This window comes from Hyla sarda, chromosome 10 (genome assembly GCF_029499605.1).
Source record: "Hyla sarda isolate aHylSar1 chromosome 10, aHylSar1.hap1, whole genome shotgun sequence".
NCBI classification, from domain to species: Eukaryota; Metazoa; Chordata; class Amphibia; order Anura; family Hylidae; genus Hyla; species Hyla sarda.
Genome location: NC_079198.1, coordinates 99,351,497 through 99,376,916, shown reverse-complemented (window position 1 = coordinate 99,376,916; position 25,420 = coordinate 99,351,497). Strand labels below are relative to the sequence as shown.

Below are 25,420 nucleotides of genomic sequence, written 5' to 3'. Positions count from 1 at the left end.
TTTGGTTTGGTCCGAATTTCTGAGCGTGGAGGCGGAAGCAGCGTGACCTGTCCAAGTTGCTCTTGTGGCTATGCAGGAACCACATTCACCTAGTGGGCCGTAAAGGACATGTATTTTCCCTGAGCGTAGCTACAGCTCCCCACGTCAGCGTTGCTGTGCACTTTGGTACACACCGACAGGCTCAAGGACTGGACCACCTTCTCTTCCACAAAATTGTGCAGGGCTGGTACTGCCTTCTTTGCAAAGAAATGATATCTTGGGACTCCACCTCGGCTCGGCACAAGCCATCAGTTCTCTGAAAGGTGCAGAGTCCACCACTTGAAAAGGGAGGGACTGCAGAACAAGCAAATTAGGCAGGAGAACATTCAGCTTGTGCGCTGTTGGATGAGTGGGCGCATACTGTTGTCTCTTGGACATGGCTTTGTTGATGGATTGCTGGCGGAATGACTGAATTGAAGTAGGAGGAGCAGAAGCATCTGGAGAGACAGAAGATTGGTATGACACACAGCTCCCGTCGGCTGAGGTGGTGGAGCCATGGCTGACTGAAACAGGGAGCAGCGTGCCATTGGGTGATGCAGCAGGCTGGACCACCACAATTGCAGCAGGCCGCTTTATGGTGACGCTGCATATGTTGACGCAGGGCCATGGTGCCAACATTGGGACCCTGGCCACGCTTCACCTTCTGCTGACAAATCTTGCATGTGGCCATGTTAACCTCCTCCGGATGCTTGATGAAAAACTGCCACACTGCCGAGTATCTGATTTTCCCACCAACAGTCCACACTGACTGCTACTGCCGCTGACTCCAGGAACACCTGTTTCACTACATCCCGGGAAAATTTAGCATTTTTCTAACTTTGAAGCTCTCTGCTTGTAAGGAAAAGGGACATGTCAAATGAATTACACATTGATTCACATATACAATATATCTACTATATGTTTGCATCATAAAGTTGACATGTTTTTACTTTTTGAAGACCTCAGAGGGCTTCAAAGTATAGCAGCAATTTTCCATTTTTTCCCGAAAATTTCTAAATCAGAATTTTTCAGAGACCAGTTAAGTTTTGAAGTGAATTTGATTGTCTTTATGTTGGAAATCCCCTATAATGGACCCCATTATCAAAACTGCACCCCTCAAAGTATTCAAAATGACATTCAAAAAGTTTAACCCTTTAGGTGTTTCACAGGAATAGCAGCACAATGGAGGAGAAAAATAAAAATCTTAATTTTTTTTAAACTAAAATTTTATTGCAGCCCCATTTTTTTTTTCATTTTTACAAGGGGTAAATGGTAAAAAAGGCCCCCCAAAACTTGCAATTCCTTTTCTCTCGAGTAAAGAAATACCTCATATGTGGATGTAAAGTGCTCTGTGAGTGCACGAGAGTGCTCAGAAGGGAGGGAGCAACGATGGCATTTTGGAGAGCGAATTTTGCTGAAATGGTTTTTGGTGGGCATGCCCCATTTTGGAAGCCCCCATGATGCCAGAGCAGTAAAAAAAAAAAAAACACACACACATGGCATACAATTTTGGAAACTACACCCCTCAAGGAACATAACAAGTGGTACAGTGAGCCTTAACACCCCACAGGTGATTGACGAACTTTCTTTAAAGTGGGACGTGAATATGAAAAATTAGATTTTTAACACTGAAATGCTGATGTTACCCCAGAATTTTCATTTTCACAAGGAGTAATAGGAAAAAAGGCCCCACAAAATTTGTAACCCCATATCTCTCGAGTAAGGAAATACCTCATATGTGGATGTAAAGTGATCTGCGAGTGCACTAGAGGGCTCAGAAGGGAAGGTGTGATATTGGGATTTTGGAGAGCGAATTTTGTTGAAATGGTTTTTTGGGGCATGTCGCATTTAATTTAGGAAGCCCCCATGATGCCAGAACAGTAAAAAAAAAAAAAAAACACATGGCATACTATTTTGGAAACTACACCCCTTAAGGAACGTAACAAGGGGTACAGTGAGCCTTAACACCCCACAGTTGATTGACGAACTTTCGTAAAATCGGGACCTAAAAATAAAAGTGAGCATTTACACCCCACTGGCATTTGACAGATCTTTGGAACAGTGGGCTGTGCAAATGAAAAATTACATTTTTCATTTTTATGAACGACTGTTCAAAAAATCTCAGACACGTGGGGTGTAGATGATCACTGCACCCCTTGCTACATTCCGTGAGGGGTGTAGTGTCCAAAATGGGGTCACACATGGAGGGGGTTCACTGTTCTGGCACCATGGGGGCTTTGTAAACACACACAGCCTTTAATTCCAGCCTAAATCTCTCTCAAAAAGCCCAGTGGCGCCCCTTCTCTTAGCATTGTAGTTTGCCTGCAGAGCACTTTACATCTACATATGGGGTATTTCCATACTCAGAAGAAATGGGGTTAAAAATTTTGGGGGGCTTTTTTTTCTATTACTCCTTGTGAAAATGAAAAATTTGGGGTAACATCAGCATTTCAGGGATTTTTTATTTTTTATTTTCGTGTCCAGCTTTAACGAAAATTTGTCAAAGACCTGTGGGTTGTTAAGGCTCACTATACCCCTTGTTGCGTTTCGTGAGGGGGGTAGTTTCCAAAATGGGGTTACGTGTGTGTATTTTTTTTTTTTTTTTTTGGCGTTCATGTCAGAACCACTGTAACAATCAGCCACCCCCTGTGCAAATCACCAATTTAGGCCTCAAATGTACATGCGCGCTCTCACTCCTGAGCCTTGTAGTTCGTCCGCAGAGCATTTTACACCCTCATATGGGGTATTTACGTATTTTTCTCCTTATACCTCTTGTGAAAATGAAAAGTATGGGGCAACACCAGCATGTTAGTGTAAAAATTTTTATTTTTTTACACTAACATGCTGGTGTAGCCCCCAACTTTACCTTTTTCATAAGGGGTAAAAGAAGAAAAATCCCCCCAAAATTTGTAACACAATTTCTCCTGAGTACGGAAATACTCTGACAGGGCTCTGAAGTGAGAGAGTGACATGCGCATTTGAGGCCTTAATAAGGAATTTGCAATAGGGGCGGACCCGGTTACAAGGATGGGGCTTGTCTCCACCAAAACCCTACAGCAGTGTTTCCCAAACAGGGTGCCTCCAGCTGTTGCAAGACTCCCAGCCTGCCAGGAGAGTCTATGGCTGTCTGGCAACACTGGGAGTTATCTTGCAACAGCTGGAGGCTCCGTGTAGAAAACACTGACGTATGATCTGCAATCACCTCAATTCGATCACCGCCCGGCGAGCAGCGTTGATCGGAAATACAGAGGGCGTACAGGTACGCCCTCCGTCCTTCAGTACCAGGACACGAGGGCGTATACATACGCCCTCTGTCCCAACAGGTTAATGAAGCAATTTGCCCAATCATATCGTGACGATATTTGTTACAAATTTCAGGAAAAATTAGATTTGCAACGAATTCGGATTCATCAGATTTGATTTGCTCATCCCTAGTCGACGCCCATTTTATGCTAGGAACGTTAGGGACCCGCTGTATACAGGTGGCCAAGACATGGCTAGCGGGCTTGCACTTTATGATCATAATGTACACTATGGACCTGTCTGTTACATATATATTCGTGCAAGATGTAGGTGCAAGTGTGCGACCATCTATTTTTCTCCATTGATGTAGCAATTACATATATACAAAATATCAAAAAAGGGTGAACTTGCACTCACCAACCATGTAGTGTACTTAAATCCACGGGACCTCCGTGCAGCAGGGAGACTTCAGGATGGGAGCACTCAGAGCGTGGGGCCTGGATGCATTTCTGGAGAGTGTTATTACTCTCCAGAAATGCATCCAGGCCCCTTTTGAACTCCCTTACTGAGTTCACCATGACCACCTCCTCCGGGAGAGAATTTCACAGTCTTACTGCTCTCACAGTAAAACTTGGTGCCACAGGTGGGACATGGGTAAGATGTATAGTTTGTGACGCTAGGGCACTGTTAACCTACATGTTCCGAGATTGAATAAGCTTCTCCTGGGCCAAGCGAAGGGACAATGATGATAACGATAACCATCTTTACTGAGGCAGTACAGACCTTGGTGCAGAAGGAAATGCAGAGTGACCTAGGATAGCCTGTTGCCTTGCTGGGATTTGTAGTTGCTGTTGACTTATGATTAAGTAGCACCCCAAACTGACTTGAAGATTGTAGACTAACTGACTGAAGAGAATGTTTTCCCCCAGAATTTTATGCTCACTGCTAGGCTTTGACTTTCACCTGAGCGAGGGGGTGTCCTGAGATTGGCGTGGCTGCAGGCTGTAGCTTCTCCTCACACTTCTGCACACGGTACCCCAGCTCACAACTGAACTTGAACTGGACTGAGATTCCACTAAGACTGAACAGCTCCTCCCACCTACGCTACTTAAAGGCAAATGTTGGGAGGGGGCTCCCTTTGGGGCGCTCAGTCTCAGCTCCTCAACCACCTCCTGTCCTCCTCCCGGGTCTGAGTCTTTTTCGGCGCAGGACTTCTGGTGGAGGCCGTGCGCGGTAAAAGCTGCGTAGCTGTGAGTACAGGAGCAGGGATTTTTGTTCCCTGCTCCGGCATAATACTGAGTGGCGATGCGTACATTACGCATTGCCACCCACTCATTTTCTCATTTTACTTTCTTCGGGGGGGGGGGGGGGGGGGGTTGACCTAGGCGGCCACGAGGCCCCTGCTAATGCGAGGCCTATGGCAGCTGCCTAACTTGCCTAATGGTAGAGCTGCCTCTGCCCATGTGAATGCACCCTTAAGGGGTATTTTATTGATCAGAAATGTTAGATCACACAATCTAGTTAGGACACAAAGCAAGTTTGTGGTTCTCCAGGATCCCATGCACAATGGACCCTCTTAACACACATACAGGCAGTTGGGGAATAAGATGATCCAATTTACATTCAGCATTGGTGAATCCCATGTGATTTCATTCCATAAATGCAATATTTTCTTCCCAAACACCAGAACAGTCATCAGATAGGGAAGCTATATATAGAGGGATCAAAACCTGTCTAGAGGAAAAGTTGCTGAGTTGCCCATAGCAACCAATCAGATCACTTCTTTCATTTTTCAGAGGCCTTTTCAAAAATGAAAGAAGTGATCTGATTGGTTGCTATGGGCACCGCAGTAACATTTCCCCTCGACAGGTTTTGATAAATCTCCCCCATTGTTCTTGCTCTGGGGCTCTGGCTGTATATAGTGTGTCCCGGCACAGGTGGTATGTGTCACACTGTAAGTCACTGAAATCTAGAGAGAGGAAGGAAGGCGCCTCATGTGCGGGATCAGCAAATCTTGTTAGTGGGGGACGGTAATTCCCAAGCCGCTTACCAAAGTTGGTTGTGCGCCCACACACAACAAGGTAAAGTGTAGAATGAATAGAAGTAAAGGTCCACTGCAGCCCTCCTGGGTAGAAGTAGAATCAAAACAGGGTGACCATAAGTTCAGGAGTTAGTCCGGCGCAGAGAGGAACCATCAGGGAGCCAGATAAAATCAATGGATTTATTAGATGCAACGCGTTTCGCTGTGCATGCGCAGCGAAACGCGTTGCATCTAATAAATCCATTGATTTTATCTGGCTCCCTGATGGTTCCTCTCTGCACCGGACTAACTCCTGAACTTATGGTCACCCTGTTTTGATTCTACTGTAAGTCACTGAACTCACTAGCACGATTCATTTAAGAAGGTTTTGATGGAAATAGCGTCTATCTATACCACAATCTAAAGAGACAAATATTAGTACAGAAATATTATACTGTATATTAGATCATTATTTGTGCCTCAAGTGCAGGAGGGTCAGAATATGACAAAAATGGAATGTAACGTACATTACTCCTTTTCACTACATTCTTGATATACCAGATCTATATATACATCTACTTTGCCTCACACATGTTGTCTGCTATGAAATAAATGAAACTGTGAAAGAATCCATCTTTGAATAATATTATTTTATTTTTTTTATTTTTTAGTATCGATTGATACCATACAGGAGGTCTGTGAGGGGAAGCAGTCGGAGATCTTCCAGCGCTATGCTGATGGCAGCTTTGACCCTAACTGTTGCTTCAGTATCTACTATGGGGATCACATGGAGTCTCTGGATTTGGTGTCCTCAAGTGGTGAAGAAGCTCGAACATGGATAACCGGTCTGAAGTACCTGATGGCTGGTATCAGCGATGAAGATAGTCTTTCTAAGCGCCAAAGAACTCGTGATCAATATCCTTTTCTGCAAACTAGTTCTAGCATTAGAAATGGGTGTTATTGTGCAAGCATGGATTCATGAAGGGGACTAGAGTTGCTCGCGAATATTCGCAATGCAAATTTTATTTGCGAATATCGCATATTCGCGAATATAGCACTAAATATTCGTAATTAAGAATATTGTTTTTTTTCTTCACAGTACACATCACAGTGATCTTCCCTCTCTGCTTCCAGCTTGTGTGGTGTAAAGAAGGCTCTAATACTACTGTGTGAGACTGGCGTACGAATTTTCGCATATGGGAAAATTTGCATATGCAAATTTTTGCATATGCGAATTTTCGCTTATGCTAATTTTCGCACATGCTAATTTTCGCACATGCGAATTTTCGTTTATGCTATTTTTAGCATATGCAAACTTTCGCATATGCGAAAATATAACGCGAATATTACCAATATGCGAATTTAGAGAATATATGAGGAATATTCGTCCATATATTCGCGAAATATCGCGAATTCGAATATGGCCTATGCCGCTCAACACTAAAGGGGACCAGTAACACTCATGTGTTCTACTCTTCCAAATATTTAGCCAATGTTTTTTGGCTTGGGCTTTGCTTCTATTTGGAAGTGTTTTTTCATGAATATAACATTGCAGTTTGTAGAGCCATAATAATGGGGGGTATTTATCAATTTTGCCTGTTGACCGTTTCTTTTTACCCTTCTTTTTTCACTTTGGTTTTTGGGGACATGCACCAAATTTATCATTTGGTGCAAGTTGTTAGTAATTTTGGCTCGAATGTTGAGATCAGCTGTTCACAGCTCCTTTTACACAGAACTTACAACCACAGAGGACGCGTATTTTACCCTGTAGAGCAGCCATTTTGGCGTCCCTCCTGCAGTATATCAGCAAGCGACATGAGTTATTTTCTTTTTTGGGTTTATAGCCACCATGTGAAATGGATTTTATTTTCAACTTGGGTAGTTTTTTTTTTTTTTTACTTTAGTGCAGTGGTCTTCAACCTGCAGACCTCCAGATGTTGCAAAACTACAATTCCCAGCATGCCCGGACAGCCGTTGGCTGTCCGGGCATGCTGGGAGTTGTAGTTTTGCAACATCTGGAGGTCCGCAGGTTGGAGACCACTGCTTTAGTGCTTTACCTTTCCTGAACCTGTGTGGCCAATGTCCAATGCTGGCTCAATGGAGGGTGAAGGTCGCTCAGAGACAACTATGTCGCAGGATAGTATTGAGCAGCCCTGGAGGCGTCGCTGCTTTCCCCCCCAAAAAAATGTAAATGTATTTTGACGCCTTTACATTTTCTGACATTGCTCAGTGTGTTTTCCATGTGCAAAATTTCTTGGCGGGGATTTGCGCCCAAAAAACGGAATTTGTGCCAAAAGTGCGCCAAAGATCGATTGGCGCAAATGATGAATTACTGACTAAAGTTAAAATCCCACACAGGGCCGTGTGATTTTGAGAAAGTTGTAAAAATGACAGTTGAGAAGATGCGCCAAGACACTGCGCCAAAGTATTGCGCCAAAGTTACGTGAAAATAAACCCCCACATAAATCCTTTGATAAATACCCCCATTGTCTCTTCACACAGAATGTTTGGAGAGCATTTGACCTGTATTATGTGTCGACATATGCACCAAAAAACCCATCCAATGTTTGTCCCATTGTTTTTTTTTTATTTATTTTTTATGGGAATATGTATCAATTTTCACACGGCAAACTGTGGGGGGGGGGGAGGCTGTATATCAAATAGGACGGTAAAAATTAGGGATCGACCGATATCGTTTTTTTTAGGGCCGATAGCCGATAACTTATACCGATATTCTGGTATAAGTTATTGGCTATTTATCCCCCCTCGACACCGCTGCAGATCATTGATTTAAAGCGGGCGCTTTAAATCAATGCACTGCAGTGGCTTTTGCGGTGCCATAGGCCGCCGCCACCACCCGCTTCTCTCCCCCTACCTGTCAGGGTGGTCCGGGCCATCCATCCATCCTTCCTGTAGTGTCCGGCGGCATTCCGGGTGGAGGGTGAACCGGTCCGGGCTGTCCTTCTCCGGGGGTCATCTTCTCCACTCCGGGCAGGCTCTGGCCTAGTACGCTGCATAGACGCCCGTGCACAGCGACGCACCTGACGTCACGGCGTAGCGGCGTCTATGCAGTTAAAAAAAAATTTATTGACTCGGAGGGTGGGGGAGGGGCCCGACCGGTATAGCGGTACGGGCAAAAATTCATACCGGTATACCGCCCAGCACTACGGCTGAGGGTGTGACGCGGTGCGGTGGGTCGGGGGGGCGGTGGCGGGGCTGGGGGCGGTTGCGGTGGATCGGGGCGGCGGTGGCAGTGCGGGGCATTATCTGCTTATCGGCAAGGTAATTGCCGATACCGATAATGCCCAAAATCGTGATTATCGGCCGATAATATCGGCCATACCGATAATCGGTCGATCCCTAGTAAAAATGACATGCTTAATTCATGCATGTTCTCCATGGCAAATGTGTCAGAAGCTCAAGTGTTGCTCTGATATGATCATAAATCGGCTTAGTAAATTGTTCAGGGGAAGAGCTGGAGATGAAGCCACCAAGCAGCGCTTCTGATAAATTTCACACTAAATAAGAAAGAGCAGCATGTACTGTGATGTATACAGCATTATTGCAATTCAATAATTAAAAAATGATATACTAATGTATAATAAAGCCTTGTTAGACTAAACATGAAGGGCTATAGACCTAACATTTAGCAAAACAAGAGAAAATTACAACATCGTGAAAACAAAAAACCTTGCCCTCAACTTCCATAATGTTTCTCCGAAAACTTGCACAATAAAACATGAATAACCCCCCCCCAAATGTTACAGACAAAGCTGTGCCAGGAAGAGCTGTGTTTCTTTTATTGGTTATTATAACTGAAAGGCTTTGGATATAGCATCTTTAATGCACTTTAGTTGTCTGTGAAAATGTATTGATGATCTCCAGTCTCTTACAAGAAAGGCTGCCAGATAATGATGTTGCCTCGAGCCAATAACTAAAAGAGATAAGAGTTGTACTATTCTACATAGATGAGGCACAAAACACAGGTCTGATAACATAAGAGGCCTAATTTCAAGGCATGCTATAGGGAGTAGGATTTGAGTAAGATTTGTTATCTGCCAGGTAGAAATAAGACTTGTGTTTTCTGACATTAAAGGGGTTATCCAGGAATCGAAAAACAGACCTGTTTTCTTTCAAAGACCACTCCCTGTCTCTCTCCACTTTGGGTGGAAAAATGTGCACACCCAGAAAAAGTAAAAATAAATCAAAACCTCTTTATTGCAGGACAATCACAAAAAGACACATGCATTTAAAAACACTTAAAAAGCTATGGTATGGTATTGTCTTTGCCTCAAGTTTCTTTGTTATATATACTGTATACCATTGTTGCACCCCACCTTATACATTGGGTTGAGCCCTCCTTTCCTTTTATTGGTGCCCTTTTTTGTTCTTTTTTTTTGTGGCATTACAATTTGGCTACATTCACTTTAATGGAACTACTGCATTTTTCGCCCTATAGGACGCACCGGCGTATAAGACGCACCCTATTTTTAGGTGCAAAATCTAAAAAAATTTAAGATTTTGAACCCAATAGTGGTCTTCAACATGCGGACCTCCAGATGTTGCAAAACTACAACTCCCAGCATGCCCAGACAGCCGTTGGCTGTCCGGGCATGCTGGGAGTTGTAGTTTTGCAACATCTGGAGGTCTGCAGATTGAAGAACAATGCATAGGAGGTAATACTCACGTGTCCCCGCCACTCCGGACCCGTCACCGCTGCCCTGGATGTCGCTCCATCGCTGTCGCCGTGTCCCCGTCGCTCTGCTGCTGAACATCTCTGCTGCCGGCCGGGTATCCTCGCTCTCCGTCGCCGTCATCACAGAGGATCCCTGAACGGAGAAGACACCGAGGAGGCAGGTAAGGTCCCTCCCGGTGTCCTGTAAGCACTAACCCGGCTATTCAGTTGGGCTGTTCGGTACCGCCCGACTGAACAGCCGGATTAGTGTTACTTTCCCTTCAGACGCGGCGGTCAGCTTTGATCGCCACGTCTGAAGGGTTAATACAGGGCATCACCGCGATCGGTGATGTCCTGTATTAGCCGCGGGTCCCGGCCGTTGATGGCCGCAGGGACCGCCGCGATAGGGGTGTATTCACCGTATAAGACGCACCGACTCTTTTCCCCCACAGTTTTGGGGAAGAAAAAGTGCGTCTTATACGGTGAAAAATACGGTAAGCTGTAGAACCGCACCCAACCTGGAGACAGACAGGGAGTGGTATTTGAAAGAAGTTATCTCTGTTCTTCGATTACTGGATAACCCTTTAAAGTTCTTGATGGCCATACCTATTGCAGAAATATCCAAAGTCATGGCTACCATATAAATGGTGCAGGGGTAGCAGACCTATCTGGATCCTTGGGGCACAAAGGCCATCATACTACATAAGAAGACACCAGTATTGTAAATTGCAATTGGTAGGTGGGGCCCTCTTAAAAATATTGCATTTGAGTCGAAGAACTTCAAGTCAGCGTTTTGTAAATATTTACATTTAAATAGTTTTGTAGGTCTAAAAGAATCACAGAAAATAGAGTCTAAATGACTAGAGTACCTGTCAGGACGGTCCAGCAGTGGGATGTATGAAAACTGGCTGGGCATTCTCGTAGCCTGAGACTTGGCCCGACATGATGTAGTCAGGAGTCAAAATGCTGGAAGACCAATGCAAAGTCTACAGGACTTCCGTAATTTTGACTTATGTCAGGCCAAGTCTAAGGCTACAAGAATACCTGGCCATCGGTGTGGCAGGTACTCTTTAAAATTATAGAAAAGAGGCCATACTCACAAGTTCACAAATCTATTCCCACCATAATGTAGACAAGTCACAATGCTATATGAGGGACGTTGCAGAGATGCAAAAAAACTGATGAATAGCTATTCAAGAGGGCTTTAAAGGGGTACTCCTCTACTAGACATCTTAACTCCTATCCAAAGGATAAAGGATAAGATGTCTGATCATGGGGGTCCCCCTGCTGGGGCCCACGCAGTCTCCCACAGCATCCGGCATTTCAAATAAATGCTGGGTCCCTGCGGCAGTGGTTGTGACGTCAGCTGTCAGGCAGGCCGTCCAGTAACTTATATGTGCGCCACACAAAGCACTGGCACCCTGGGCTCCCCCAGCATCACAGGCCACATCCAAAAATATACCAGACATGATAAACAGGAGATATAAGTGGATATTGTGACCAAAATATGCAAGCTCGCAACCTGCGTCAAGGGTCAGTATGTTGTAACTAACAGTGTTTTCCAGTAAATATAATCTTCTTGGAGGATCTTGTGTTCTCTCCTTAACGCCTTCCAAATATGGTTGAAGCAAACTTTTGATGAAGCGGATAAGAACGGAGATGGCAGCTTAAGCATCAATGAGGTTCTGCAGCTGATGCATAAACTGAATGTCAACCTGCCTCGCCAGAAAGTGAAGCAAATGTTCAAGGTTAGTAACTCTGTAACTAGCAAAGGCTCAGGAATACAGTGGTCTCCCAACATACAATGGCCCCCACATACGATCGATTCAACATATGATTGCCTCTCAGTGGCCATCGTATGTTAAATGCAGCATCAACATACGATGCTTCTGTATGTTGGGGCCATCGCAAAAAGGGCTATCCGGCAGCGCTGACTTCTTCAGCTGCCACCAGATAGTCGTTTAATGTGCCCCATGTGCCCTGCTCAATGATACTCACATGTCCCCACCGCTCCGGACCATCAGTTCGCTGCTCCTCTGCTGCCGCATCACTACGTCGCTGCTGCCCTGCGCCGTCGTCGTGTCGCTGCTCACTTCGCCCCGTCGTCCAATAGGGGTGGTATGAGCGGTGTCGTGATGACAGGGTCGGAAAACAGGGCAGCGGCGACGTAGTGATACGGCAGCAGAGGAGCTGCGAACTGACAGGCCAGAGCAATGGGGACATGTGAGTATCATTGAGCATCAATGTACGACAAACCCTCAACATACGATGGTTTCAGCAAACGATGGTCCGCCTGGAACCAATTACTATTGTAAGTTGAGGGACCACTGTATTGTTTATTGTATTGATCAGGCAGAAATAATACACCAAAGTATACCTTCTAAGAATACTGGACCTGCACTATGTAAAGCAGAGATTTCAAACTGTGATCCTCCTCCATATGTTGCAAAACTTCAACTCCGAGCATGCCCGGACAGCCAATGGCAGTCCGGGCATGCTGGGAGTTCGTTTTGCAATATCTGGAGGGCCACATGATCATTGATGTAAATAATTAGTTTGTTTTTGTCCTGGTATGTGAACTGTGTAAGGGCCCTGATTAGAGATGAGCAAACTTACTGTAAATTCAATTCGTCACGAACTTTTCAGCTCGGCGGTTGCTGACTTTTACGGCATAAATTAGTTCAGCTTTCCGGTGGTCCGGTGGGCTGGAAAAGGTGGATACAGTCCTAGAAAAGAGTCTCCTAGGACTGTATCCACCTTTTCCAGCCCACAGGAGCACCTGAAAGCTGAACTAATTTATGCAGGAAAAGTCATCAACTGCTGAGCCGAGAAGTTCGTTACAAATCGAATTTACTGTAAGTTCGCTCATCTCTAGCCCTGATGTATGGAGCAGTATTTAAGGTCAGTGCCCAATAATGTGTTCATGGTGACAGATCGCTTGACAGGCTTATCTCTGCCATCCTCTTAATATACATGTAGCAAACTCTTTGATGCCGAGAGAGAATAAGCCTTACAACCCAAGAGAAATCTTGTTAAATTTGGCCATAAAAACTTGATCCTGTCATGTCTCGTCTTAGGTCTTCTGTTAGCCCATGTGATCAGGTTACAGTCACTGGTGTTTAAGGTAAAACGCCATCTGGTATTTTAAATAACTATACAGTTTAATTGCTATTTAAAAAAAAAAAATTTTACAATAATTTTCAAAAGTTTGTTTTAAACTCTGCAGGTAATTTAGAAATGCAAAGTAAATCCCCAGCTACCAATTAGCAAAAACTGATCCGGTGTAAAAGATTGTGAGAATAAATATTTGATTTTGATTTGTACGATATGAAGCCTTATTAACAAGTTCTACGCCAGGCGTGCGTTTCCTGGTGGTATTCCCTTGGCGTTGTTAAGCAGCTGCTAAGAGCTGACCGATCAGACGCAGAGCTTGCTAATAATTGATCCATATGAATCAATCTTTGTTTATAGGAGTAATACTGAAATGGATTGTTGTAATGTATTTAGGTATGGAAATCTGTGAAGGTAAATATGAAGGCTGTGTATACCTGTTTTGATGCTTGGTCTCCCTGTATGCTGGGAGTCATAGTTTAGCAACGACTGGAGGATGGGGATCCTAGCAAAAGCATGATTCACTGGGCTCGCTGAACTTTTCCAAAAAGTTTGGTTCTTTGTGAACTAGCAATACAATAACCTTCAAAACATGTGTATAACACTGCCGAAGAGTTCTAAAGCCTCTGTAGAACACTGCTAGGGTCACCTAAGATTGTATTAAAGGAGTAGTCCAGTGGTGATTCAGTGGTGAGCAACTTATCCCCTATCCTAAGGATAGGGGATAAGTTGCAGATCGCGGGGGGTCCGACCACTGGGGCCCCCTGCGATCTCCTGTACGGAGCCCCGACAGCCCGCGGGAAGGGGGCGTGTCGACCTCCGCACGAGGCGGCGGCCGACACGCCCCCTCAATACAACTCTATGGCAGAGCCGAAGCGCTGCCTTCGGCAATCTCCGGCTCTGCCATAGAGATGTATTGAGGGGGCGTGTCGGCCGCCGCCTCGTGCGGGGGTCGACACCCGCTATCTCGGCGGAGAGCCGGGGCCCCATACAGAGAGATCGCAGGGGGCCCCAGCGGTTGGACCCCCCGCGATCTCAAACTTATCCCCTATCCTTAGGATAGGGGATAAGTTTTTCACCACTGGACTACCCCTTTAAAGTAGTTTTAAGGTGGTTTTAAATTTATGTCCAAGTTACGGCGACATGTGGCAACCCATGGTAACTAACAGCTTGTTTAAAAACACACTGTGCTATCGGATTTTGTTTGCTTTTTAACTTGCAAAATAGTCAAGAAAAAATAGCTTTTTTAAATATTAAAAAGTTTTAAAAAATTATCCCTATTTATTTATTTATTTTATTTTTAAAGGATCATGGCGAGTTTTATAAGTGTAGGCCGGGCTGGTAGTAGCAGTACATCCCTTTGGTGATGATTCATGTCAAGTTGGAATGCTGGCTTTAAAAACTTCGTCTTCATGTACTCGAATGTGAAGATGCGCCCTCTCCTGCTTCTTGCAGGGGTAGCTCTGGCACAGGGAGTGGAGCTTTGACTTAGCAGAAAGTGAACCGCCATTTGGCAGGTGTTTGCTGTTGGTAAACCGTGGAAAGCTGACTGCGTAGCTTGTTTTTATAAAAATCCAATTTAGTCTCTACCATTCTGGCTTAATACTGAGTCTAAAAGTGTGGCTATCCAGTACTCATTTCTTTCTTTCATGTGCACAATAAGGCCGGTCAGCGTCAACAGACAGTGGTAAACTAGTGATAGCCAGTGGACAGCAGACAGTGGTGGACTAGTGATAGTTGTAGCCAGTGGACAGCAGGCAGTGGTGGACTAGTGATAGTTGTAGCCAGTGGACAGCAGGCAGTGGTGGACTAGTGATAGTTGTAGCCAGTGGACAGCAGGCAGTGGTGGACTAGTGATAGTTGTAGCCAGTGGACAGCAGGCAGTGGTGGACTAGTGATAGTCGTAGCCAGGCCTTGTGATGTCGCTCCATATGGTAACAAAGTAGTAATTCCTAAACTTAGGCCCTGGCCATGCCTTACTTTCTGTTTGCCGAGTTGCAAGAGGGTTGGTGTCTCAAAATAGTCAAGAAGCAAAAAATGTTTCAACTTTTCAGTGTTTACAAATGTGATCACTTTTGGATTGGTGTTTTAAAATAGGGAATAAGGAAAAAAAAATTATAATAATAAATATATATATATATATATATATATATATATATATATATATATATATATATAATTATGCAAAGTTTCTCATCACACCACCTTATAAGGTAGTGTGCCCTCTGATCAGCTCTGGCTCTGGTTACAAAGTCTCAGAGCCAGAGCTGATTAGACGGCACACTACCTTATATGGTGGTGTGATGAGAAACTTTGCATACTTCTTACCCAGAAAGTGCTAATGGCCTTTTTGAATCTCTGTTTTACACCAGAAGCAGTGCCTCTCCCTGAGGAAAATACTCCTCCCATATATATATATATATATATATATATATATATATATATATATATATATATACCTTTCTATATTTTTCAGCCAACGGCTGTCCAGGCATGCTGGGAGTTGTAGTTTTGCAACAGCTGGAGGCACCCTGGTCGGGAAACACTGGTCTAGCACCATGCAACCTCCATGATTTCCAACAAGGTTGGCAGTCTTTAAGTGACCATTGCAAAAAGTCAATCATTAAAGGGGTACTCCAGTGGAAAACTTTTTTTTTTTTTTTTTTTTAATCAGCTGGTGCCAGAAAGTTAAACAGATTTGTAAATTACTTCTATTAAAAAATATTAAATCTTTCCAGTACTTGTTAGGGTCTGTATACTACAGAGGAAATGGTTTTCTTTTTGGAACACAGAGCTCTCTGCTGACATCATGACCACAGTGCTCTCTGCTGACATCTCTGTCCATTTTAGGAACTGTCCAGAGCAGCATATGTTTGCTATGGGGATTTTCTCCTACTCTGGACAGTTCTTAAAATGGACAGAGGTGTCAGCAGAGAGCACTGTGGTCATGATGTCAGCAGGGAGCTCTGTGTTCCAAAAAGAAAACCATTTCCTCTGTAGTATTCAGCAGCTAATAAGTACTGGAAGGATTAAGATTTTTAATAGAAGTAATTTACAAATCTGTTTAACTTTCTGGCACCAGTTGATTTAAAAAAAAAGTTTTCCACGGGAGTACCCATTTAAGAAAATTTCGTCCAAATTTTCAAACTTTTAAATATACAGTAACACGTATCTTGAGACTTGGAATAAAAAAAACTTTTTGAACAGATTCGATATTGCTTGTAAAGAATACAGGTCCCATTTCCTGAAGGGTCCGTTGTTCCTAAATCTCTTCTGTTTATAAGGCAAAGGCCGATTGTTTCCCTGCTGAACACAATAGCTTATTTTTTATCTATTGTTCATATTGAAGTTCTGTAAGAACAGATCTGAAATCCTGGAGCACAAGTTGGAGACGCTGCCCTGCCGTTCACTTGCGTGTGATTGACACACTCGCTATTGTCTGATCTTTGCTGCTTGGCAGATAAAGCGGATCCGGAGATGCTCTGCTGGAGTCTGTGGCTTAGGAGCAGATCTCAATAAAAAAGACATCTTCTGCCTTGTTAAAAATAATGAGAATGAGGAATTTACTGTATGTGAACCTGCATCGCAGACATATAGAAAAGAGATCTGTTCTCTGGGTAGAAAGGCTTTGTAGTTTTCAGGCAGCTAAGAAAGTTGCCAGGTCATAATGTGCGCACAGGTTCTCTTTCCGTGTCTATCTGAGAATTAGTGATGAGCGGCGGGGGCCATATTCGAATTTGCGAAATTTCGCGTATATATAGACGAATATTCATCCTATGTTCGCGAAATCCGCATATGCGCTATGTTCGTTCACTTTTTTTCCATGCGAAAATCGTAATGAAATTCGTATAGTGCACATGCGCGATTACCGTATTTTTCGCCGTATAAGACTCCCTTTTTCTTCCCCAAAACTGGGGGGGGGGGGGGGGGGAAAGTTGGTGCATCTTATGCGGCACATACACATTAAAACCGGCGGTCCCTGCGGCCATCAACGGCCGGGACCCGCGGCTAATACAGGACATCACCGATCGCGCTGCTGCCCTGTTTTAACCCTTCAGACGCGGCAATCAAAGCTGACCGCCGCGTCTGAAGCGAAAGTGACACTAACCCGGCTGCTTAATCGGGCTGTTCGGGACCGCTGCGGGGAAATCGCGGCGTCCTGAACAGCTTACAGGACACCGGGAGGGACCTTACCTGCCTCCTCGGTGTCTGCTCCGTGCCGGGATCCCCTGCATGGCCGGCGCTCTCCTTCGTCGTCATCACGTCGTCGCGCACGCTGTCCGGTCATCCAATAGCAGCGGCGTGCGTAGCGACTTGATGGCGGCGACGGAGAGCGAGGATACCGGGCAGCAGAGAAGTTCCGGAGTCGTTCCTGGGGCCGCGGCGACAGCGATGGAGGGCGACATCCAGGGCTGTGGTGATGAGCGGTGACGGGTCCAGAGCGGCGGGGACACGTGAGTATTACCTCCTATACCAGTGGTCTTCAACCTGCGGACCTCCAGATGTTGCAAAACTACAACTTCCAGCATGCCCGGACAGCCATCGGCTGTCCGAGCATGCTGGGAGTTGTAGTTTTGCAACATCTGGAGGTCCGCAGGTTGAAGATCACTGTCCTATACTTTACATTGTATTTGGTTCAGAATCTTTATTTTCTAGATTTTTATGCTTTAAAATTGGGTGCGTCTTACATGACGAAAAATACTTTATATCTTTCAACTAACTAACACTATACCCTAGACTAGAACCTATCTGCTAAACTAATCTACCCTATCTAAAGCTAAAAGAAGGGATGGATCAGTGTCCTCTGGAAGTGCCAATATTCGCGAATATTTGCATAGTTGCATGTACGAAATATTCGCCTTCCTCACAGTAAATAATATTGGAGCCTTCTTTTTTTTTCTTCTTTTTTTACATAGATAACATGATTGTTGTGATGTGTACTGTGAAAAAAAAAAAGAATATTCGTCATTGCGAATCTATAGCGCTATATTTTAAATATTCACAAAATCACAAAGTGCCGATATTTGCGTTAGCCATGAAAGTTGCTTTATCAAGCAAGACTATAAAAAATTAACCATTGCTATATTGGTGTGTTTTTTTTTTTTTAACACGGCAGGGGCACCAATGCCCAGGGGCTACTGGCGACTTTGAAGAACTCTCTTTTTGGCTCTGGCTCCATTGGGACATACTTTCCCATAGGCATTCCATCGGTATATAACATCAAAGTATAACAACAGACTGTACATATTCTATGCATCTAGATAAAGAATAGATATTTTTTCATCCACTTGAAAGTTAGAGGAAAGAAGTAAACTTCTTGTAGTGGAATTTATATTGCTCCTCATTGAAAAATGTAAAAAAAAAAAAAAAATTTAGTTATTTTTTTTTCTAGTGTTCTTTTTTTTTTTTTGTAACATTTTAGGCTACTTTCACACTGCCGTTGTGACCCGTATGCAACGGGTCTGTTAGGCTCTTTTTTTTTTTAGACCATTATCAGGACGGGTCACGACAGGCATGGGGATGGGTCACAACGACACGGCCTGTTCCTATTAAATACAATGGGGGTCTGTTGTTTTACACATGTATAGCGGGAGGAAGAGACTGTGCATGCACTCATTTTTCTCCTGCTATACTCCTCTGTACCGCCGGATCACAACATCAGTGTGAAAGTAGCCTTAGCATAAGCCTAGAATAGGCACATTGGGGGCGAGTTAATGATGACTAACGCTTCTTACGCTAGTCTAAAGTGGACAAAATGTGCCTGGTTTATGAACTAACACAATACTCTTAATAGGTTTGGCGCATCGTTCACTGTCCATATGATCCACACACTATGAGAGAGAGTGTAGATTACTGGCAAAACACCCATCCAGCGAAGCTCTGCCCACTTTTGTGGCATGAACTGCATGAAAGGGGCAAAGTTGTAAAGTTTATACAAAATAAGTCGAGTACAAAGATTTTTGACTTTCGTGTGCTAGAAAAACTGTATAGTTGCTTACTAAATTCTTAGATTTCTTTAAGTAGCAAAACGGATGTAACACAGCAGAATTTATCATTTAATAGCATACATAAAAAGACAAAAAGGTACCCGCACTCACCGCAAGGAAACAGCAGACCAACTTCTATGGCATCTCAGACAGATCCGACTTCAGGCTGACAGCAGGGCGCTCAGAGTGGAGACGAATGCCGGCAAAGTTTCGCGCGAAACTTTGCCGGCAGTCGTCTCCACTCTGAGCGCCCTGCTGTCAGCCTGATGTCGGATCTGTCTGAGATGCCATAGAAGTTGGTCTGCTGTTTCCTTGCGGTGAGTGCGGGTACCTTTTTGTCTTCTTATGTATGCTATTGAGTGACTTCGGGTTTCTTGGTTCCCAGCACCTCCGGACCCACAGGCATCAGGACTCCGCTTTGTTACAGTGACAGAACGCTAGCCTCCACAGTACATGCTGACACAATTGGTCTTTCTCCACAGCAGTGCCCTCTAGCTTGTGTTAGTTAGAATTTATAATTTAGCTTGACTTACAATCCTGCAACCTATTGCACATGGGACTCACAGGCAACGGGTAACCAAGTCATAGATTATTAGAAAATATTAGTTTCTGGGACCCCTAAAGATGACTAGAATGGAGGGGTCTATGCCGCATTCTGCTCTCACAACTGAGCTGCAACTATTCTGTATCTTCTTCCAGTAAATGAGACTGTAAGGCAACGTTCACATGGCGTAAAATATGCGGAATGCTCGCACAGAAAACGGGACAAACATTCGGCATATTTTCACAAACTGGTGGGCGCTAGTGTAACTCGTAAATGCGCCATTTGATAGACGGCAATGCATTTCTGAGCGAAATCCGCAGAAAGAATAGACTAGACATGTCGGAATCGGGATTTCCGTGGCAGAAACTCCACCATGTGCACAGTACAGCAGAATCCCAATGAAATCAATGTGACTCTGCTGTAGCGGAATGTCCATGTGGAATATTATGTCAGAAATCTGTACAGAAATTCTTTTGTGTAAACATAGCCTCATAGTGCAGCAGCAGTACAGTAATCTCAGATCACAAGGACTTCAGTCAAGCAACATGCTGATGGCACTTCTATTAAACATGACACATTTAGCTTTGACACATCATATGTGATAGAAGTGCTATCAATTCAGAGTAAAGATATATTATATTTATATAGGTCCAGATAGATAGATAGATAGATATAAATAAATACATTTGAAAAAAATTAAATAAATTTATTAAATATAAATAAATAAAATAAATAAAATAAGAATTAATAAAATAAACAAAATAAAGGAATTAAAAAATAATAAATAAAATAAATAAAAATAAAATAAAAATAATAAAATTGAAGTTATGGTTATGGTCTAACACAGTGCTCCCCAACCTGTTTTCCTTCCGCTGTTGCAAAACTACAACTCCTAGCATGCCCGGACAGCCAAAGGCTGTCCGGGCATGCTGGGAGTTGTAGTTTTGCAACAGCTGGAGGCACCCTAGTTGGGAAAAGCTGGTAAAGCACACAGCACTAGCACAGCCCGCACTGAGGAAGACGTTTTTTTTTTCTTGTAATCTTATTGTGCAGTCTCTGTCCATGGTGCTGAAAACCCAAGCTTGATCAGTAATAGAATACAGCGACTTTTATGAAATGCATAGATGGGGCAAAGCTGAATTTATAATAATAATAATTTTTTATTTATATAGCGCACACAGATTCTGCAGCACTGTACACTCAAACTGGACCCTGTCCCTACTCGCAATCTAAATTCAGTATGTTTTGGAGTGTGGGAGGAAGCCCATACAAACACAGGGAGAACATGCAAACTCCTATGTAGATGTTGCCCATGGTGGGATTTGAACCCAGGACCCCGGTCAACAGTGCTGACCATTTGGAGTTTTGCAGTTTACATAACACGCTCCTCATCATGTAAGAGACTTGCCTGCAGTATAAGACTACTACTATTCTTTGGCTCTGCTGCGCTTAAAGGGGTTGTCCACCATAAGGTGATTTTAGTATGTACCTGGCAGACAGTAATGGACATGCTGAGAAAGGATCTGCTCTTGTCTTGGGGCTAAATGGCTATGTTGTGAGATTACCATAACACACTGGCTAGCTTTTTGTGAACTGGTATTTCCTGTTTGACTCTTTTTTTGACTACAAATCCCATAATTCCATTTTCCTCCCTCCCACACATCAGCCACCCCACCCATTGAAACATAAATGAGCTGCATCCATTCAAAAGACCTATGGTTTTCAATCAGGGTGCCTCCAGCTGTTGCATTAGTTGCAGATTGGTCTCACTCCCACCAAGCGATCCCTCCACCCATTGAAGCAGACAGGCTCCCTGTCATCAGCTGACTAGTGATGTCAGGTCTCGGCCGCATTGCAACCTGGGAAAAATCTGAGACAACAGTCATTTTTTATGCTGGTAAAAATAAATAATTGGGGGAAAACCATAGAAGAATTGTGAGAAAACCGTCACACACAGGTACAGCCACTATATTATGAACTACACTAACTTTACAGCCCCTGTAGCATAGTCAAATAAAAAAAATCCTGGAATATCCCTTTAACACCCTGAGCTCTGCTGTAGAAGTTTTGTGCCGTTTTTATATTTTTTATTATGTTCCGAAGAAACTGGTCCCCTCAGACAACTGCAAAAGAAAAAACTAACCCAGAGATTGTCCCTGAAGGTAATAATATGACAAAATATTTTCCATTTCCCCAATTCTTTGTTCTGCTGGGTCTCTTGTCAATCCCTTTCCAGTCACTCTGATGCTGACAGATAGTGATAGGAAAAATGCTTATGGCATTTCCTAAAGACATTTCCTCCCAAGGGGTAAAAGGGGTCGGTGCTCCTGCTGCGTCTCGAATTAGAAACCCGGGGCTTTAGCTGGTTGCAAACAATTAGTATATCAAAATAGGAAACAAGGCGCTTCTAAGCAATCTCTAAATAGTGCTCTTTAGGGGGGGCTTTCTGTTTTTATGATTAATTTCTGCACTGTGGATTTCTACATAATTTTGTTTGCAGCTGGGGAACATACAAACACACATGCTTAAAGTGGTACTCTGCAGGAAAAAAATGCGTTGAAATCAACTGGTGACAGAAAGTTATACAGATTTGTAAATGACTTCTATTTAAAAATCTTAATCCTTCCAGTACTTATAGCTGCGGCATGCTCCAGAGGAAGTTGTGTAGTTCTTTCCAATCAGACCACAGTGCTCTCTGCTGACACCTCTGTCTGTTTCAGGAACTGTCCAGAGTAGAAACTGATCCCCATAGCAAACCTCTCCTGCTGTGGACTGTTCCTGACACGGACAGAGGTGTCGGCAGAGAGCACTGTGGTCAGACAGAAAATAACTATACAACTTCCTCTGGAGCATACAGCAGCTGATAAGTAATGGAAGGATTAAGATTTTTTCATAGAAGTGATTTAAAAATCTGTTTAACTTTCTGACACCAGTTCATTTGAAAATATATTTTTTTTGCTCCATAGTACACCTTTAAAGAGAACCTGTCATCACTTTCATGCTGCCTGAAGCACAAGTACCCGGCTGCATATGCCTGCCCCATCATCTTTGATTGATAAATCTCCCCTTTACACAAACAGGGAGGGAGTTATCGTTCAGGAGTATCTACCAGGACCCCCAGTTATCATCAGAGATAAAAGCTGAGGCATGCTGGGAGTTGTAGTTTTGTAACAGCTTGAGGCACACTAGTTGGTTGGAAAACACTGCCCTAACCTTTTCCCCTGGCAATAAGCACCTGGAGCGCATGCATGTAACCCCTTCCACTCCACCCCTGGCCCTGTCCCACTCCCACTCATCTTTCCTATGAATAGGTTGTCCTGCCAGATATTCCCGGAACTACTTTGCTAAATGGCCCCTTGACTATAGTTGTATTGAGTCGCATCTTTTTTTGCGTATAGATGTGGAGTTGCATTTTCTCTGCTGTGCACAGATTTGTAAATTACTTCTATTTAAAAAATGTTAATCCTTCCAGTACTTATCAGCTGCTGTATACTACAGATGAAGTTCTTTTCTTTTTGAATTTCTTTTATGTCTGACCACAGTGCTCTCTGCTGACACCTCTATCCTTGTAGGTACTGTCCAGAGCAGGAGGAAATCCCCATAGCAAACCTCTCCTGCTCTGGACAGTTCCTGACATGGACAGAGGTGTCAGCAGAGAGCACTGTGGTCAGACTGAAAGGGAAATCAAAAAGAAAAGAACTTCCTGTGGAGCATATAGCAGCTGATAAGTACTGGAAGGATTAAGATTTTTAAATAGAAGTAATTTACAAATCAGTTTCACTTTCTTGCACCAGTTGATTTAAAGAAAAAATGTTTTCCAGCAGAGTACCCCTTTAAGGATTGAAGAGAAGTTCCAAAAAAAAACTGCTTTTATTCTTCGTTTTGTTAGAATTATGGTCTAACACAGTGCGCCCCAATCTCGGTGCCTCCAGCTTTTGTGAAAAACTGCAACCCCTAACATGCCCAAACAGCCTTTGGCTGTCCAGGCATGCTAAGATTTGTAGTTTTGCAACAGCTGAAGGCACCCTGGTTGGAAAACACTTAGCAAACCTTAAATTGTATATAAAACATTTCCATAGATTATCCATTGCCCTTTCAATGTTTGGATCTCTCTGCACTACTGGCTGAGGAAAATTAATAAAAAAAAGTGCATGAAAACGTATGGTATGACCTGTGCTTTAAAGTTCTCCTGAAGGAATCACCGGATAAACCGAAAGTCTAGTTCATACTTTTAGCACAGTTTATTTTTCTTTTAGCTCCAGCTGCCTATTGATCCAAATACAATTTCTCGCATACTTCTCATCCCTTTGGGCTCCAATTTTAACTTTGCAATTTTGAGACTGATTTTCTATTTATTTTTTTTACAAAGTCTGAATTGAACCATAATCTTAGCGGTGAACAGTTTGCTACCAATGTTACAAAAAAGGAGTAGTCTAGAAGAGATGGTGGCTCTTACCATGTCGCAATAACTTTGGGCACACCACATGAAAGGGATTTTCTAGGAGTTTAGATTCAATAGGTTATTTTTAGGACATGCTATCAATGTGTGATTGGTGGGGATCTTATTTCTAGGATATGAAGTATAAGGGCTGATGGGGTATTCCTGCCAGGGAAACTCCCCTGAGATCCAACTTACGGCTCTAAGTGCTTCAACGCAAAAAAAATAATGGCAGGGGGTGCACCAGTTGTGAAGAAGCACAGATGTTTATTAGGAAATAAAACAGGGACAATGTGTTTTCAGGTCCTATTCGACCAATAATTTGACCTGACAAAGAAAGGAGTAGTCCTCTGGAAACCTGTTGCCCCTGTTGTATTTCTTAACTAACATTGGTGATTCTTCACAACTGATGCACTCTGCCATATTTATTCAGTGAAGCTCTTAGGCCGGGTTAACACTGCAGAATTTCTCGAGGCAGAATTTCCACAGGAGAACCCACGGCGGTGCTAGGACCGAGCTGACTGCATTGCTGCCCCCATAGACGGCAAGATGCATTTCTGGGTGGATCTTTTGAAAGATCTGCTCAGAAATGCATTGCCATCTATGGGGAAGGCAATGCAGTCCATGCGGTCCTAGTGCTGCTGGCTCGATCTCCGTCAGAAATGCTGCCTGGAGATTCTGCAGTGTGAACCCGGCCTTAGAGCCAGAAGTCAGATCTCAGGAGGAATTCTCTGCCAGAAACACCCCATTAGCTCTTCATAACTGAACCGTTACTGACGGCCAGCAGCTCCTGAACTCCATACTGTTCATGTTCATGTCACATAAGGATTCTGCCATGTCAGCAAAGGAGCCTCCGCACAGCAGCACGCACCAATATCGGCTCAATTTGCAGATTTACTTTTATTTGCACTCCTTTTTCTACATGACTACCAATGGAGTTAACATAGTAAATACGTTGCTTTATGAAGATTATTTCCCTTACAGGTTCATAACTCTGGTTCATATCCTATATTAAATTATGTAGCTATTGTTGGAAAACCATACAAGTGCAATTTGCTAAAACCTTTCCTACATTGCGGCACACGTAGGATGCTTCATGTATAATACATGCCTGCAAGCAGGCGCTTCATTACATCTTAATACAGTTTTACAGTATGATTCCATTAAACAAAGTATTCACATGATGAACATTTCATGTATTCAAGCAAAAAAATTATTCCCAATACCAGTGAGGTTTCCTGCTCCCTCTATAGTCAACCAGCATGTGTTCCGGCATTAGATACAGAAATTGTTTATGATGTGAAGGTTTGTCATGAAAATACGTGATCCAGACTGGGCTACAGAATCATTAATAGACACATATTCAATTTTGCCCAACACTGTC

At 43.5% G+C, this 25,420-nt stretch overlaps 1 protein-coding gene across 4 annotated transcripts in view; it reads left to right on the top strand.

The window, feature by feature from the left end:
• Positions 1 to 25,420, top strand: part of PLCH2 (phospholipase C eta 2) — a 768,337-nt gene that overhangs the window by 573,145 nt on the left and 169,772 nt on the right. Inside the window, exons 4-5 of one of the 4 annotated variants that reach the window (XM_056543367.1) lie at positions 5,953 to 6,198; positions 11,577 to 11,704. The exons of the other annotated variants lie outside the window; for them this stretch is intronic. Coding sequence (XP_056399342.1) covers positions 5,953 to 6,198; positions 11,577 to 11,704 — 374 coding nt within the window. The remainder of the gene's footprint in view (positions 1 to 5,952; positions 6,199 to 11,576; positions 11,705 to 25,420) is intronic. 4 annotated transcript variants of the gene reach the window in all.